The 15,698-nt window shown below is 33.2% G+C and overlaps 1 protein-coding gene across 34 annotated transcripts in view; it reads left to right on the forward strand.

Annotated features, from left to right (window-relative positions):
- The window catches only part of MPDZ (multiple PDZ domain crumbs cell polarity complex component), a 176,497-nt gene that overhangs the window by 46,331 nt on the left and 114,468 nt on the right, over positions 1-15,698 (forward strand). For all 34 annotated transcript variants that reach the window (XM_034967135.3, XM_034967137.3, XM_057298754.2 and 31 more), the window contains 4 exons: positions 11,043-11,252; positions 11,914-12,053; positions 13,082-13,295; positions 14,027-14,155. In XM_034967135.3, the coding sequence (XP_034823026.1) occupies positions 11,043-11,252; positions 11,914-12,053; positions 13,082-13,295; positions 14,027-14,155 (693 nt within the window). The remainder of the gene's footprint in view (positions 1-11,042; positions 11,253-11,913; positions 12,054-13,081; positions 13,296-14,026; positions 14,156-15,698) is intronic.

Consider the following 15,698-nt stretch of genomic DNA (forward strand, 5'->3'; position numbering starts at 1 on the left):
TATTTGAGAATTCATGGCTGTGAACAGAAAGGTATCTTATCTCAGTATCTGAGTGAACTAAGCCTAGTAGAATAATTTTATAGGATATTTAACACATTAGTGATTATGGAAAGCATTTTGTCACTTTAATTACTATCCCTATCCCCTAGTGATGTTTAAGACATTTTAGATGCTCAATAAATACTTGAATGAATGAAAGGAAGGTCTCATAGAAAATGTAAAATTGTGCTTGTTCTATTTGAAAATATTGTTTTCCCTTCTTATAACTTATTGCTCCATTTTGTGTCTCATTTAGTTCAGGAGCTAGGAGCTACCTTATGTCCAAAATAGTTTCGTCACATTAAGCTAATTCCCTTTGAACATGCAGTTCAATTTCTTTAATTAGCTTTAAAAATAAGGGTCATTAAATCAGAGTGCCACCATCAATTACTGTGCAAGGGTTTGCCTGTTCAATAATGCATCAGAGCTGTGCTTTAATCAGTATTTCACTGAAAGATTTATGAAAAAGGAGGCCTCTCTAGGTTCCAAACTTGAAATGGAGTCCTATCATGTATAAAAAATTTTTCTTGTGATTGCTATCATGTTTGGTGCTGTATTTCATTGAATGCTCTCAGCATCCTATCTTTGCATTTCATAGTTGGGATCATTTCCAGAGAGTGTTTTACAGCATTTTTGGTAAATTCACAAGAAAAAAAGCACATGTTTTTGTCCTGCAAGAAGAAAATACAAGGTGCATGATTAAAAAAAAAAATTCTGCATTTCTAAGAGGTGCGTCTGTTACAGCAAATTCCCTGAAGAATGGCTTATTTCTTGTTTCTCATTACAATAAGGTGTAGCAAATAAACAAAAAATATGGGAAACTGAACTAGCAATGTATGTCAGTTTAAACAGTTTACCAAAACTAGGCTTGCAAAAGCAGTAGTCATTTTTTCTTACTAACCTAATTTAAGATAACATATATTTTAGCTTTTAAATGATATAATATCCATCAAACATACATAAGTATTTTGGTCATTTTATTCTTGCTGCTATACTGTGTATTGAGAATAAGTCAAAGTAACAGAATCATAAAACAGATTTTGATAATCTACCAAAAAATGCTTTATGAAATAAAGTTTGATCCTAAGCAGTCATTTTTGTAGGTAATTACAGAAATACTTATGCAAAAATGGATGGTAACCACTAAAAGCTATTAATATTAACTTCCTTTTCACTTAACAACTCAGAAGGAATAGATGAAATATAAGAAGTGATATTTTAATGCTTTATAGCACATTTAGTTAAATGAATATATGTATTTGAAAATATTCTATTGGGTTAAAATTGAGTGCATTATCATATTGTTATATGGTCAAAATATTATAAATGTTATTATCGAAAAGAAGTATAAGTAATTTATAATCTTGAAATCTCATAATTACATTAGCCTTGTACCAACATATATCAAAATAGTGTGAAAGTATGGCATAATTATTATTTCCAAAAAAGAATTTGGTATGCAATAAAACGATTAAAAGTTTTAAAAATTTATAATATTTGGGGAAGACAAATCTAAATGTATTACAGAGGTTAAAATATGTTTGTTGAGGATTCATCTTTACCTGAGCAGTTGTTAAAGGACTCCTTCTGGGAATGGGAATTAGCCAGTTGAATCCACATCAACCCTGTGGAGGGCCACACATCACAGTGGTAGACCAACTTTGTCTTCAGTTATTTAGTTCCTGTGCTCTGCATTCATTTTAAGGTGAATGTCTGGTGAATGAACTTTAAATTCATGGTTGCGGATAGACAAGGTGTAGCTTTATGTATACAGGCTGTCGCTACTACTTGCCTTCTTTAAGAGGCGTGTTTTTACATCATTCACTGGAATGCCCCAGAGTTTTTGCTTTGATTATATGTCTTATTTTGCAAACTTTGAAAAATTGAGAAATAACATACATTAAAGGGAAAAAGTGTGGCCAAGGATTTTTTTAACAAATTAAATATACATGTAACCCTCACCGAAATCAAGATATGGAAAATGATCAGCACTCATAATTTGTTTCACCTTTCAGTCAGTCCTAATCCTCCCCTTTAGGAATCACTATTTTGACTTTATCTCGGAGATAAGTATTACTATTTGAATTTTATGTAAATACAGTCTGAGCATATATGCTTTGTGCCTGACTTCTTTGTCTTGTCTTTGTGTCTGTGAGATTCATTTGTATTGTATGTGTAGCAGTAGTTCTTTTTCATTTTCTGTTTGAATATTCTAGAATATACTTGTCCACTCTTCTGTTGATTGCAGTTTTTGGCTGTTATAAATAAATCTGCTGTAAACTTCCTATGTTTTAGGAAGTTTTCATGTTTTAAACTTATGAATACTAAAACCTATGTTTTAGTATTCATAAGTGTGTATTTCTCTTGGATGTTCACTTAAGAGTGATATTTCTGGGTCCTAAGGTATATATTCAGCTTTCGTGGATTCTGCCAAACTGTTTTCCAAAGTGATTATAAGTCCAACTCTCTCACGATATTTAGTGTATGAAAGTTCTTGTGGCTCCACATCAATGCTCACACTTAGTACTACCCACTTTAAATTTATTTTCTCCAATTTTAATGACTCTGGGGGATATGTTATAGTATCATTTTATTGTTTTAATTTGCATTTTCCTGATGAGTAATGATGCTGAGCACCTTTCCATATGGGATTGGTCATTTGGATATCTTCTTTTGGTAAGTTCCTGGTTTTTTTTTTTTCACCCATTTTTCTATTGATTTTTCAGTCTTTTTCTTACTGATTTACAAGAGTTCTTTATATTTCCTGAATACAACTTCTTTGCTGGGTATTTGTATTTTAACCATTTTCTCCTTTGTGTTTTGCCTTTTCACTCCTTTAATTGTATCTTTTAATGACCAGAAGTTGTTTTTATTTTAAAAACAAATTTTAAATTTTAAAAATAGATTTTTTTCTTTGTGGGTATTGCTTTTTTTTTCTTTTTTGCCCTATATAAGAAACCTTTGGCTACTTCTAAAATACAGAGATTTTCTCTCAGAAGCTTTATTAACGTTTTACCTTTTAAATTTTGAATGTGGTGTGAGGTAGAAATAAAGTATTTATGTGCATGTGTATGTTTATAAATAATTTTCCATTTGAATATCCATTTGACCCAGAACTATTTATTGAAGAGATCATCCTTTCTCCCTTGCATTGTCACTATTGTTGTAAATCACGGGGTCATATATGTGTGGGTCTGTTTCTAAACCCTATGTTGTGTTGCAATTAAACAAATTTAATCTTATTCTAAACAGATTTTTAGAAAACATTTTAGTTTCTAATTGTTTTGCTGGGAAATACAGTTTATTTTTTGGTATTGATTTTACATCCACCAGCTTACTAAGTTCACTTATTAAAGCTAATGGTTTATTTGTGGATTCATTTGGATATTCAGTACACACAATTATGTGGTCTGCAAATAATTACAGTTTTTGTTTCTTCAATTCTAGTCTTTATACTTTTAATTTATTTTCCTTGCCTTATCGTATTACCTAAAACCTTGGGTCTAATATTGAATAGAGGTGGTAACAGCATGGATTTTATCCATTATTTTTTCTCCCATCTTTTGAACTGATCCTGTTTTTCTCCTGTATTCTGTTCATTTTGTGAATTAGACTAAACGATTTTCAAGTGTTAATTCAACCTTACATTTCTGGAATGCCCAACTTGGTCATAATCATTTTCCTCTTTAAGTATCTTTGAATTGAGTTGTTAACATTCTCATTTAGTATTTTTCTATTTATGTTCATGATCTATAGCTTTTCTGTCTAGTATAATCCTTGTTAGAGTTGGCAATTGAGGTTATGTTGGCCTCAACCAAAAAGCAGAGAACAAGTCAGCCTTTTTCTTGTCACAAAAAATTGATGTTAATTCAGAAAAATAAATGGGAAGAATTTACCAGTGAAACTCTCTAAACCTGTTCTTGTTTTATTTTTGCGGGGAGGGGGCATTTTTAATAGTGCATGCAATTTCATTGATAGATATAAAATTACTATTATTATTATTTTTTTTAAATAGAGTTGCTCTTTGTCACCCAGGCTGGAGTGCAGTGGCTCACTGCAACCTCCACCTCCCAGGTTCAAGTGATTCTCCTGCTTCAACCTCCCAAGTAGCTGAGATTATGGGTGCATACAACCATGCTCAGCTAATTTTTTGTATTTTTATTAGAGATGGGTTTTTGCCATGTTGGCCAGGCTGGTCTCGAACTCCTGGCCTCAAGTAGTCCACCCACCTCGGCCTCCCAAAGTGCTGGGATTACAGGTGTGAGCCACTGCACCTGGCCAAACTATTGATATTTTGATAAATGTGTTACCAAGGAATTTGTTCATTTCATGTATTTTTTTCCCCATTTTTTTGCATAAGGTTATTGCATGCCTGTAGAGTCTAATTATGTTCCTTTTTTTTATTCCCAAAGCTGGAAATTTATGTTTGCTATATTTTCTTAATCAGTATTGTTTAATACTGATTAAACAATCAGTTTTCTCATCTTTGTTTCAAAGATCAACTTTTGACTTTTTTGAATTTCTTTATTGTATCATTTTCCTGTTTTGTTGATTTTTGCTGCAATATATGTTATTTTCTTCCTTTTCTGATTTGGTTTTCTGTTTTATTTTAGCTTTTTGATTCGGATGCTTAGCTCATTGACATTTTGTCTTTCCTTTTTTTCCCTCTTACATCTAAGTCTAAGTTTCTAAGCATTTATTTAGCTGCATATCCAACATTTCTGGATGTAGTTTGCAGTATATGCAGTATGTCGTATCTTCATTATCATTCAGTTCAAAATTTGTTTTAAATTCCTCCCTCCCCTCTTCCCTCACTCCTCTCCCTCTGTTTTGTTTGTTTGTTTGTTTTTACTTATATAGATTAACCTAGCTATCCCCACAATCAAGATCAGATCTATTTTATCACCACAAATATCTCCCTTATTCTATTCTTTTATAGTCATATTTAACCACTTTCTTACATTTGTAACCCCTGGCAACCTTTAATTCATTTTCCATCTCTATAATTTTGTCATTTCAAGAATGTTATAAAAATAAAATCATAATGTATGTGACCTGTAGAAATTGGCTTGTCTTCATGCAGCATAATGCCCTTGATATCTTGAAGTTGCGTATATTAATATTTTTCTTCTTTTATTTTTCAGTAGTATTTCTTATTGGATTTACCTACTGAGGGATATTTTGTTTCCAATTTTTCACTATTATATATAAGCTGCTGTGAGCGATTGTGTATGGATTTTGTGTGGACCTAGGTTTTTATTTCTGCACAATAAATATCCAGGAGTGCAATTGCTAGATTGTATGGTAAATGCATATCTAGTTGTTTTTAGAAACTGCGAAACTATTTTTCAGTGGGGTGTACCATTTTACATTTCCACCAGCAATGTCTGAGCAATCCAGCTTCTCTACATCCTCACCATTCTGATAGGTACGCAGTGATATTTCTTTTTGATTTTAGTTTGCATTTCTTTAATGGCTAATGATGCTAAATTTCTTTTATGTACTTATTTGCCAGCCATATATCCTCTTTCCTGAAATGTCTGTCTGTTTTTTTCTGCCCATTTTCTAGTTGGATTTTTTTACTATTGAATTTTGAGTTTTCTTTATATATTCTAGATATGAGTCATATGTCAGATATATGTATCCTTGACTTATTTGATTCTACTTTAATTAGTACTTTTACCACTTTCCAAAAAATGCAAGGAACTTAAAACACTTCAACTTTATTTACCCTACTCCTACCTTTTGTGCAACTGTATGTACTTTAATTACATATATATTTAAAGCTCTACAAGTTTAAATTATTTACTGGTTTAAGGAATTCCTACTGATTTACATTTTTAAACTCCTTTTTGTACTATAATACTTTCTGCATAGGGATCTTCTGAGATTTAATTGTTTTTCTGCCCAAGATTTTACTCTGGTATTTCTTTTATACAAATCTAAGGTAATTGTGTGTGGGGTGGATGGGTGTGTGTGTGTGTGTGTGTGTGTGTGTGTGTAAGTGTGGTGTGTGGCATGAAAAATCTAGGTTGTCAGGTATTTTTATCTTTTTTTTTTTTTTAAATCATCTTGTTAACATCTGGCCTTTATTGTTTTTCTTGAGAAGTCAGCTGTTGGTCTTATTGTGCTTTGAAGATTAGATACCTTTTTGCTCTAGTGGTTTTTAAGATTTTCTTTCTGTCTTGGCTTTTAGCTGTTTTGCTATGGTATGCCATTCTAGTCAGCCTCTAAGATGGCCAGTATTTCTTGCCTTCTGATATTCATGCTTCTGTATATTCCCCTGTTTGATATGGGCTGGATACTGCCTTCTTTGCATCAACAGAGTATGGCAGAAGAGTTGGTTTCTTTTTGATACCTTTAAAGTGGTTTATTTATTTGTTTTTAACAGCTCTTATACACATTTTTAATTGTTCTCAGTGGAAAGGTTACTCTGATACAGTTATTCACACAGAGTGACTTTCATTGTATATAGAACTAAAGATAAATTATGTTTTCTTGGATGCTACTCTAGAAACAGCTCTCCTAGCACACCTGCAAATGAGGAACTTCCTAAGAAGATACTGTCCATTTCTTCTGGAAGGCATATTGAATGATACCCAGGGCACTAAACACTTGTCTATTCAGAGATGCTCTAGTTTGTGTCCTTCGCTAGCTTGTACCAGCTAAATGTGCATTTCTCAAAAAGTCATTTTTAAAGCTATTTGTACCAGTTGTATTTATTTTATAATTGCACAACTTTATTATATAATATACAAATTTATGACAAGTTTTTCTATGAAAATATTTAAATTATTTTGATAAACTATATAGGTGAATTGATAAAACAGTTATTGGTGAAATTGTTAGTTATGTTAGCTCAAACTGTAAAACATATTTATGATAAAAGATGTTTATGATTATGAAATTTGTTACAGGCTGAGGATCCCGCACACCAAGATCTAATGGCTATGGTATGTTTGCATAGTAAAAAGTATTTGGGCTTATGCTATGGTAAGCCAGATTGAACAAATTGCATGTATGAAGAAATCCTATATACAAATGAATATACATGTGTTTTAAGTTAAAATAAGGTACATATTTTTTCTTTGTTATTTTTTCTGCTTTACTTGACCTTTTGTAGTATGTGACTCAATACTGGTTCTGACTGCATCTTTTAGGAGGACTTTTCCTGTACTTTTAAATACTTAGAAGGTGTTTTAGTTTGCCCTTTCACATAGAATTTGCAGACTTTTAAATCGAATAAGTTGTATAATATTTAGGTTATGTTTTAGGCAATAGCACTAATTAAAATCCATAAATTAATATATGTTTATTTGCTAAATACATAAAAGCCCCTTTTAGACTGAAATGTTCAGCCAGAACTTAAACAGAAAACAGATAATTATTTGGTGACTCTTGCTCATTTACTAATAACTTCCATAAATTATACAGAATGTTTATCTGTATATAAAAATTGCCAGATATTTATGTTTTCTTTTGTTTATTTTATATTCTATAAGCCAAGGATGAGAATCAAGATCTTTTCATTAAACATTTGTGGCATGACTGCTATGAACAGACCTATCAAGGCAAATAAGATACACTCGTATTCCTCAAAGAGATTATAGTTCAGAAAGCCATTTTAATAAACAATTACAGCATAATCAAAGGTGCCTTTCTGCTTTTTCTTATGAGTATAAATTTGCCAATTTATAAATAAGACTTTTGTATGGTGGTATAATTAAATAATAGTTTTTAAATATGTGATCTCTATAACCTCTGCTTTTGCATTTATGTAGACCTCAAGGTCAGGGATGAAGCAGGAGGAGTCATTGACCTTCCTCAAACCTTTAACAAATTAGGAAATGACAATTGATATTAAATACTTTTATACAGTTCTCATTTTGTAATATTTTACTTGTTCTGCTCTCACTCACTTTACTCTTAGAATGCCTGTATACCTAATCTTTCATAATATCAGAGCTTCTCTTTTACCATGAATCTCTTACAGACAGACTCTCTATTCTCGGAATGCGATTTGTTCATTCTGGCTTACCATAGCATAAGTCCAAATATTTTTTCCTATGCAAACATACCATAGCCATTAGGTCTTGGTGTGTGGGATCCTCAGCCTGTCACAAATTTCATTATGCCATCTGCTTCAACCTGAGCTGCGTGTCTTTATTGAGCTGGCAGACTTTATTGAAGTTGCCATGGCTCAGGATAAAAAAAAAAAATCAATCTTGGCATAAGAAGCTTACTTTTGAAAAAATAATAATTGATCATGCCTGCTTTGGATTTTAAAATAAACATTTAAAAGGATTCCCAAAAGTCTCTTCTCAACACATTGATCTCTTTTTCATCTGTGATTGTAGAAAGCTAATATAATGGTTAAGTTATTGGTAACTTTGGTAACTTAATGAGTTTTCTGTTTTATTTTTAAGGATAGGTAACAAACTCTTATGTATAGATTTTGGTGACATATTGTGAAATATTTTGATAGCTTCTGTCAGTGGATGTTTTTTACCTAATGTTTTATTTTAAATGATATCTCAAATGTTTTGTGGATAATACAAGGACTGTATGTTTTCTGTATAATACAAGGATGATAGGAACACCGTGATGAAAAAAATCTAGGTCACAAACAACTTAGCTCTGTGACTTTACGTAATTTCATCATCCTTAGAATTGAGATGATACTTGAGAGGTTGTTCAGGAGATTGGATCAGAGTTAGATCCTTAAAAAATAGATAAACATTTTTTTTTCTTCCAATGTATGTTGAACAACTCTGTATAAGGCATTCTTCTAGAGAATGAGGGCATAGTAAAAATAAAATAGTCAAAAATTTCCACTGGAGAGTTTTTGCATTCTAGTCAGTCTCCACTGACTGGGATGAAAGCTTCATGACAGCAGGGTGTGGATCAGGTGGTAATGAGTGCCATGAATTAAAACAGGGTAGAGTAAGTTCGTGGAGTATAATGGTGCTGTCTTAGATAGGGATGCGAAGGAGGACTTTTCTGTGGTGAGATTAGGCACACCTGAATGAAATAAGGAAGCATGTGGATATTTGGGGAAGGATATACCTGTTTGGTAGAGTGAACAGCTTGGCACTTTGAGGCACAGTTTGGAGGGGAGCACAGCTAGGGCTAAGTGGGTGAGGGACAGACTGCTAGGAGATGAGGTCAGAGAGTGACCCAAAAACATCAATGAAGTAAGCTTTCTGATAAGTAGTTATAGATAAAAAGTCACAATCCAGACACCCAACATAAATATGAAATTAGGATTGACTGCATTGCTTTATTATTATTTAGATTTAACTTCAAACTCTTTTAAAAGGCACACACAAATAATTATAGAATCATTTCCCAAAGTGGGATGATCTTTTCCATTGTTGTTACGTGTGTCATTGTACTTGGAGTTAGCCAGACAGCACGATTTGAGGGCACAGTCCTCCAGACTGCCAGTGCTGCCCCACACTTCTGATACCAACTGTGGCGAGTTAGGGTCCAGCTACAAAGTTAAAGGTATAAGGATACACAAAACCACCCTCACTTATGATGTCAGCTGCAAATTTGCGTGGTTCCCCTAGCCACCTTGAGGTTTCATAATTCACTAGAAGGTCTTAGAGAATCTCTGAAATCTGTTAAACTCCTGGTTATGATCTATGGTAGGGAAAGGATGCAGTCAAGAGTCAGCCAAAGGAAGAGATGCGTAGTGCAGATTATGGGAGGATTCCAAACTGGAAGCTTCCATTTTCCTGGGAAAGTATAACTCTCCCAGAATCGATGTGTAACAATATGTATAGAGTACAGCCATGTGTCATTAGGTGATTTCATCCTTGTGCAAACATCGTAGGGTGTACTTACCCAAACCTTGGTGATATAGCCTACCACACAGCTAGGCTATTTGGTATTGCTCCTAGTCTACCAACCTGTACAGCATGTTACTATATGGAGTTCTGTATGCAGTTGTAGCACAATGGTAATTATCTGTGTTTCTAAATATAGAAAAGGTACAGTAAAAATGTGGTTAAAAGATAAAAAATGGTACACCTGTATAGGACACACGTACCATGAATGGAGCCTGCAGGACTGGAAGTTACTGTAGGTGAATCAGTGAGTGAGTGGTGAGTGCATGTGAAGGCCTACGACATTACTGTACACTACTAGATAGTCAATATACTGTATGCTACTAGATAGCCAATATAATGGTTGAGTTATTGGTAACTTTGGTAACAATGAGTTTTCTGTTTTAAGGACAGGTACAAAACTCTTATGCATAGAGTTTATACATAAGTTATAAATACTGTACACCTAGGCTATAGTAAATTTACAAAAACTTTCTTCAATAATAAATTAACCTTAGCTTACTGTAACTTTTTTCCTTTATAAAGTTTTAATTTTTTTTAAACTTTTGAGTCTCATAATAGCACTTAGCTTAAAGCACAAACACATGTATAGCTGTGTTTGCCTGTGTTGCAAACCCAGGAAGATTACCTGATCTTGGTGTTCAGAATTTTTTATTGGGGTGTTATTTCATAGGTGTGATTGATTGTCCTGCCTATATGATTAAAATTCAGCTCCGAGTTTGGGCTTATATCATGTGGCCTTGGGGCCCACCATGAAGAAGAAAGATACCTCATCACTCAGGAAATTCTGAGAGGGGAAATTCTGAGAGTTTAGAGGTTACTTCATAGGATCTGGGGACAGAAAAATGTATGTGTGGATGTATATATTTATGGGTGTGTTTTAATGAGTACCCTGAAGTTGAACCCTGGAGGTAGTTTTTTAATTTTCCCATCTAATAAATGGTGCTGCATTGAACATTTAGTGATGCACACACATCTTTGTGTATTATCCTAATGTTCATCCTTGAAATAAATTTCCCAAAATAGAATTGCTGGATTAAAGGATTTGGACATTTTGAAATTTCATTTGTATGTCCTTGTACCCTTGGGATATTTTCTATGAAATAGTTTATGGAATGTCAAAATTCTTAATAATCCCTGCATTACTCTTAGGTAAATATTGCAACTTCAGCAACTTCAAATATTGAATATGCCCACGTTCCTCATCTCAGCCCAGCTGTGATTCCTACTCTGCAAAATGAATCGTTTTTATTATCCCCAAACAATGGGAATCTGGAAGCACTTACAGGACCTAGTATTCCACACATTAATGGGAAACCTGCTTGTGATGAATTTGATCAGCTTATCAAAAATATGGCCCAGGTAAGAACATTTCTTTCTGTTAGTTATTGTAATACCTGTAATAATTTAAGAATGTGATCAAGTTATGGATAATTTGAAGAATATAGTGACATTTATAACATCTGAAAACATTGGAACAAAAAGTCAGTTTTGTGGGAGTTTAGATGGTTCAGACGTTTTCTATTACAGTTTTATCATCATTTAAATTTGAGTATTATATGTTGTATATAGAAATATTCTTCAGGATAAAGTGCTAACAATTACCTTGGAAAAATTTTTTTCAATTTCTTTTTTTTTAAACAAAGAAATGATTCTAATAAGATGACTGTTACTGCAGTAATTGGCTTTTAAGTTTTTTTTGAGACATGCCTTGCTCTGTCACCCACACTGGAGTGCAGTGTTGTGATCATAGCTCACTACAGTCCCAAATTCCTGGGCTCAAGGGATTCTCCTGCCTCAGTCTCCTGAGTATCTAGGACTATAGATGTGTGCCACCACACTCACTAAGTTTTATTTTATTTTTTATAGAGATGGGGTCACATTATGTAGCCCAGTCTGGTCCCTAACTCCTGGCTTCAAGTGATCCTCCCACCTTGGCCTCCCAAAGTGCTGGGATTACAGGCGTGAACCACCATGCATGGCCTGGCTTTTAGTTTTATTTCTTGCTTTGTTTCCTAAACAGGGTCGCCATGTAGAAGTTTTTGAGCTCCTCAAACCTCCATCTGGAGGCCTTGGGTTTAGTGTTGTGGGACTAAGAAGTGAAAACAGAGGAGAGCTGGGAATATTTGTTCAAGAGATACAAGAGGGCAGTGTGGCCCATAGGTGAGATGGTCACGGCGTCTTCTTTGTTTTTCATCCCACATTCTGAAGGTTTTGGTTACTATGCAGGAATTTAGAAAAATAATAATGAATGGAAACAAAAAATTGAACATAATCTGTTATTAACCAGTTTTTAGAAGTCATTAATATTGTTGTGATAAAATAGCAGGTTCTTTGAAATGAGAGTAGCTTTTAGATATAGTCATAACTCAAGTTTTGATAAGGAAAGAAAAATTTGAGGATAACATTATTTTCATTGTTAATTAAATGGGCTCTTTTTGATTAGATTTTTAAAATTACCATGCTAGAAATGACCCATAATAATTCGAGCTGCATTTTTTTTATATACCCAAAGCAATAATTTAATATAGTTGTCCCTCAGTATCCATGGGGAATTGGTTCCAGGACTCCTGCGGGTACTAAAATCTGCAGATGCTCAAGTCCCTTATATAAAGTGGTATAGTATTGGTATATAGCCTGTGCACATTCTCCCATATATTTTAAATCATCTTTAACTTATAATGCCTAACACAGTGCAAATCCTATGTAAACATTAGTAGTCATATTGTATTTTTAAAATTTGTGTGATTTTTTTATTGTTGTGGCATTATTTTTTTTGAGTATATTTGATCCCCAGTTGGGGATCTAATCAATGGATGTGATCCCCAGTTGGGGATCTAATCTATGGATGTGGAACCCATGGATACACAAGGCCAACTGTATAGATATATCCACTTTCATTTTTAGAAGATGAGAATATCCAAGATGTAATGTAGGCTGAATAGGTAGCTGAAATAAAGAGTACTTTTATATGGGAGGGGTTGAGTAGGAGTAGCAGTGGAATAACCTTACGAGAGTTGATGACCTGCAGCCAAGGCGTATATTTTTTTTAAAGTAGAACTGCAGGAAAAAGCTTAGAGTATGGGAATTAAAAATAGGATTAAAAATGACTTGAACATACATGCCAAAGAAGCTGTCATTTCCTTGAGAACTCTCAGATTGTCTTTTATCCCCTTTTGCATCCTTGATAGAGATGGAAGATTGAAAGAAACTGATCAAATTCTTGCTATCAATGGACAGGCTCTTGATCAGACAATTACACATCAGCAGGCTATCAGCATCCTGCAGAAAGCCAAAGATACTGTCCAGCTAGTTATTGCCAGAGGCTCATTGCCTCAGCTTGTCAGCCCCATAGTTTCCCGTTCTCCATCTGCAGCCAGCACAATTTCAGCTCACTCTAATCCGGTGAGTACCTAAAATTTTCAAAAGGAACAGAACGTATTTTTCAAGTTGTTTTTGGTTATCTCCAAGTTTCTAATTTATGTAGGGTCTTTGCACTTCTTGAGTTTTTGTCTGACTATTCTTTTATTTTTCCCCAGCCTGGAATATTTGTTCTTTAAGCATGATAAAGCTTCTAAGTTCTAAAACAACAATTAATTTTCTTTGTGTAGTTTTGTCCTTTGACAGCATTCCTTAAAAATGAAAAATGTAGTCCTTTAACAAAATTGACTTTATCTGTAGACAGATACAATCTTGATTTTGCTTTAAAAATTATACAATTATATTGTTAGAGTTAGCTGTCAGTAACTTTTAAGAAGTCATCTAATTTGGAATCCTGCCTCAAGGCAGGATTATGCAGAAGACATTCTTAACATGTGACCTTTTTTTTTCTTTGAACTTTTTCTTTTTTTTTAAGAAGTTCTACAAAAGATCTTGCAAATCAATGCCTGTCTTTAACTGTTGAAGTGAAATCATTATGATGATATATTGATAATTTCAAGAACGATTCTGTCAATGGCACTTACATTCTGTTGAAAGGGAAGTATACCAAATGAAAGGGACATTGTTAGGACTCATTATTATGTCTGAATTTAATTATTTAATATTAACAAAATAATCGCAAAAATTTCTACTGTAATGTAAAATGTTAGTGCTTTGTAAATTTCTACAAATTCATATATGAGCTTTGTTTGTAGGTTCACTGGCAACACATGGAAACAATTGAATTGGTGAATGATGGATCTGGTTTGGGATTTGGCATCATAGGAGGAAAAGCAACTGGTGTGATAGTAAAAACCATTCTGCCTGGAGGAGTAGCTGATCAGGTAGGCTACATCAATAGATCTTTTATGCTATTTTATCAAATAATATGGGTACATCTTTTACATTTTTTTGTTGGAAAGAAGAAACTTTGGCCTTAAATGATGCCAAAGAAATTGAGTTAGAATCTTTCGTTTTATTGAGTGTCCCTAAAATGTTGTCTTAGACCTAGGGACAGTACCTTTGAAAAGGGACAGTAATCTTAAGTTATAGTTTTAGACAATGAGTTTAACACTTCTGAACCTCAGACTAAAGCCAAGGTTATGAATTTGATAATTGTGGAGGTAGCTACTATTTGTTTTATAGTCATAATTCGTATTTATATACCTAGTCAGCTGTTTTATAGTCACAGGGTATTGTGGGAAAATATACTTTTTTATTCAGGCAAAAAAACAACATTCACCTTGTTCCTTTAGTGATGGGTCATTGGTATCATCTTTGTATATGAAACACAGCCTGTTTTTTATCACTTGAGTAGTTTATTGAGGCATTACCATTTATGATATGTGACATTGTTGCAATATATGTGAGAAAAGATTTAACACATTTGTTATGATTTATATCTTAATTTGATAAGGCTTACTGGTTTAAGTAAGTTTTGCCTTGATTATAACTTTTTAAAAAATAAAGTGGTTGTTTATACATGTGTGTTTGAACTTAAAGTAGGAAGTCCAGTTCATCAAATATTTCCTGTATTCATAAATGAAATTCCTGTTTAATGGCAACCTTGTCAGTAGGGGTGTTAACGGTAATATAATAGTATGCAAATTTTTCTTCCTTTTAAACATTAGTTAGCATCTAGCAGCATCAAATGAAATGTCTCTCGTTGACTAGCATGTGATATTTACATGCTTTATCTTCAATATGGAGCTGCACTCTTCAATATTGTAGCTGTCTGCATATCATCTTTAAAATTAAAATTTAAGTTAATTAAAATTAAATGAAATTACAAGTTCAGCTTCTCAGGTGGACTAGCCACATTTCAAGATCTCCGTAGCTATTGTATTGAGTAGTGCAGAAGAGTTCCATCATTGCAGAAAGTTAATGGACTGCATGTGTATGGAGGCTCATAAGACTGCTTTTCACTCCTCACATCTTTCTGAATTTTCACTTCACAAGTATTTCACCTGCACATGAGTTCTTTTGGGACATTTATAATAGAAATAGCCAGGCAGAAAGTTGTGATATTAATATAATGCTTTCTTGTGGTTTATACCACATTTTAGGTAATATATATTTGCATGGTGATTTATATACAACTTTGCTTAAGGGCATTTTCTTCTTTCCCTCCAAAAAATTCACAAAAAGGCATTTAGGTAGAAATCAAAGTGAAAAGTTCATATGAACTCTTGGTAGGTAGAAGTCAAAATGAAAAGTTCATATGAACTATTGATTTAAAAACTATATGCGAATTTCATTTATTGCATCACACTGAGTGATGCTAGGATGTTTCAAAAGACAGTTAATATTATAACCATGTGTTTTATTTTATGTCCTGATTGGTAACTCATATTATTGCTTTTTTAAAATTAATCCCTTCTTCTCATT

The sequence above is a fragment of the Pan paniscus genome, chromosome 11, assembly GCF_029289425.2.
Source record: "Pan paniscus chromosome 11, NHGRI_mPanPan1-v2.0_pri, whole genome shotgun sequence".
Lineage (NCBI taxonomy): Eukaryota > Metazoa > Chordata > Mammalia > Primates > Hominidae > Pan > Pan paniscus.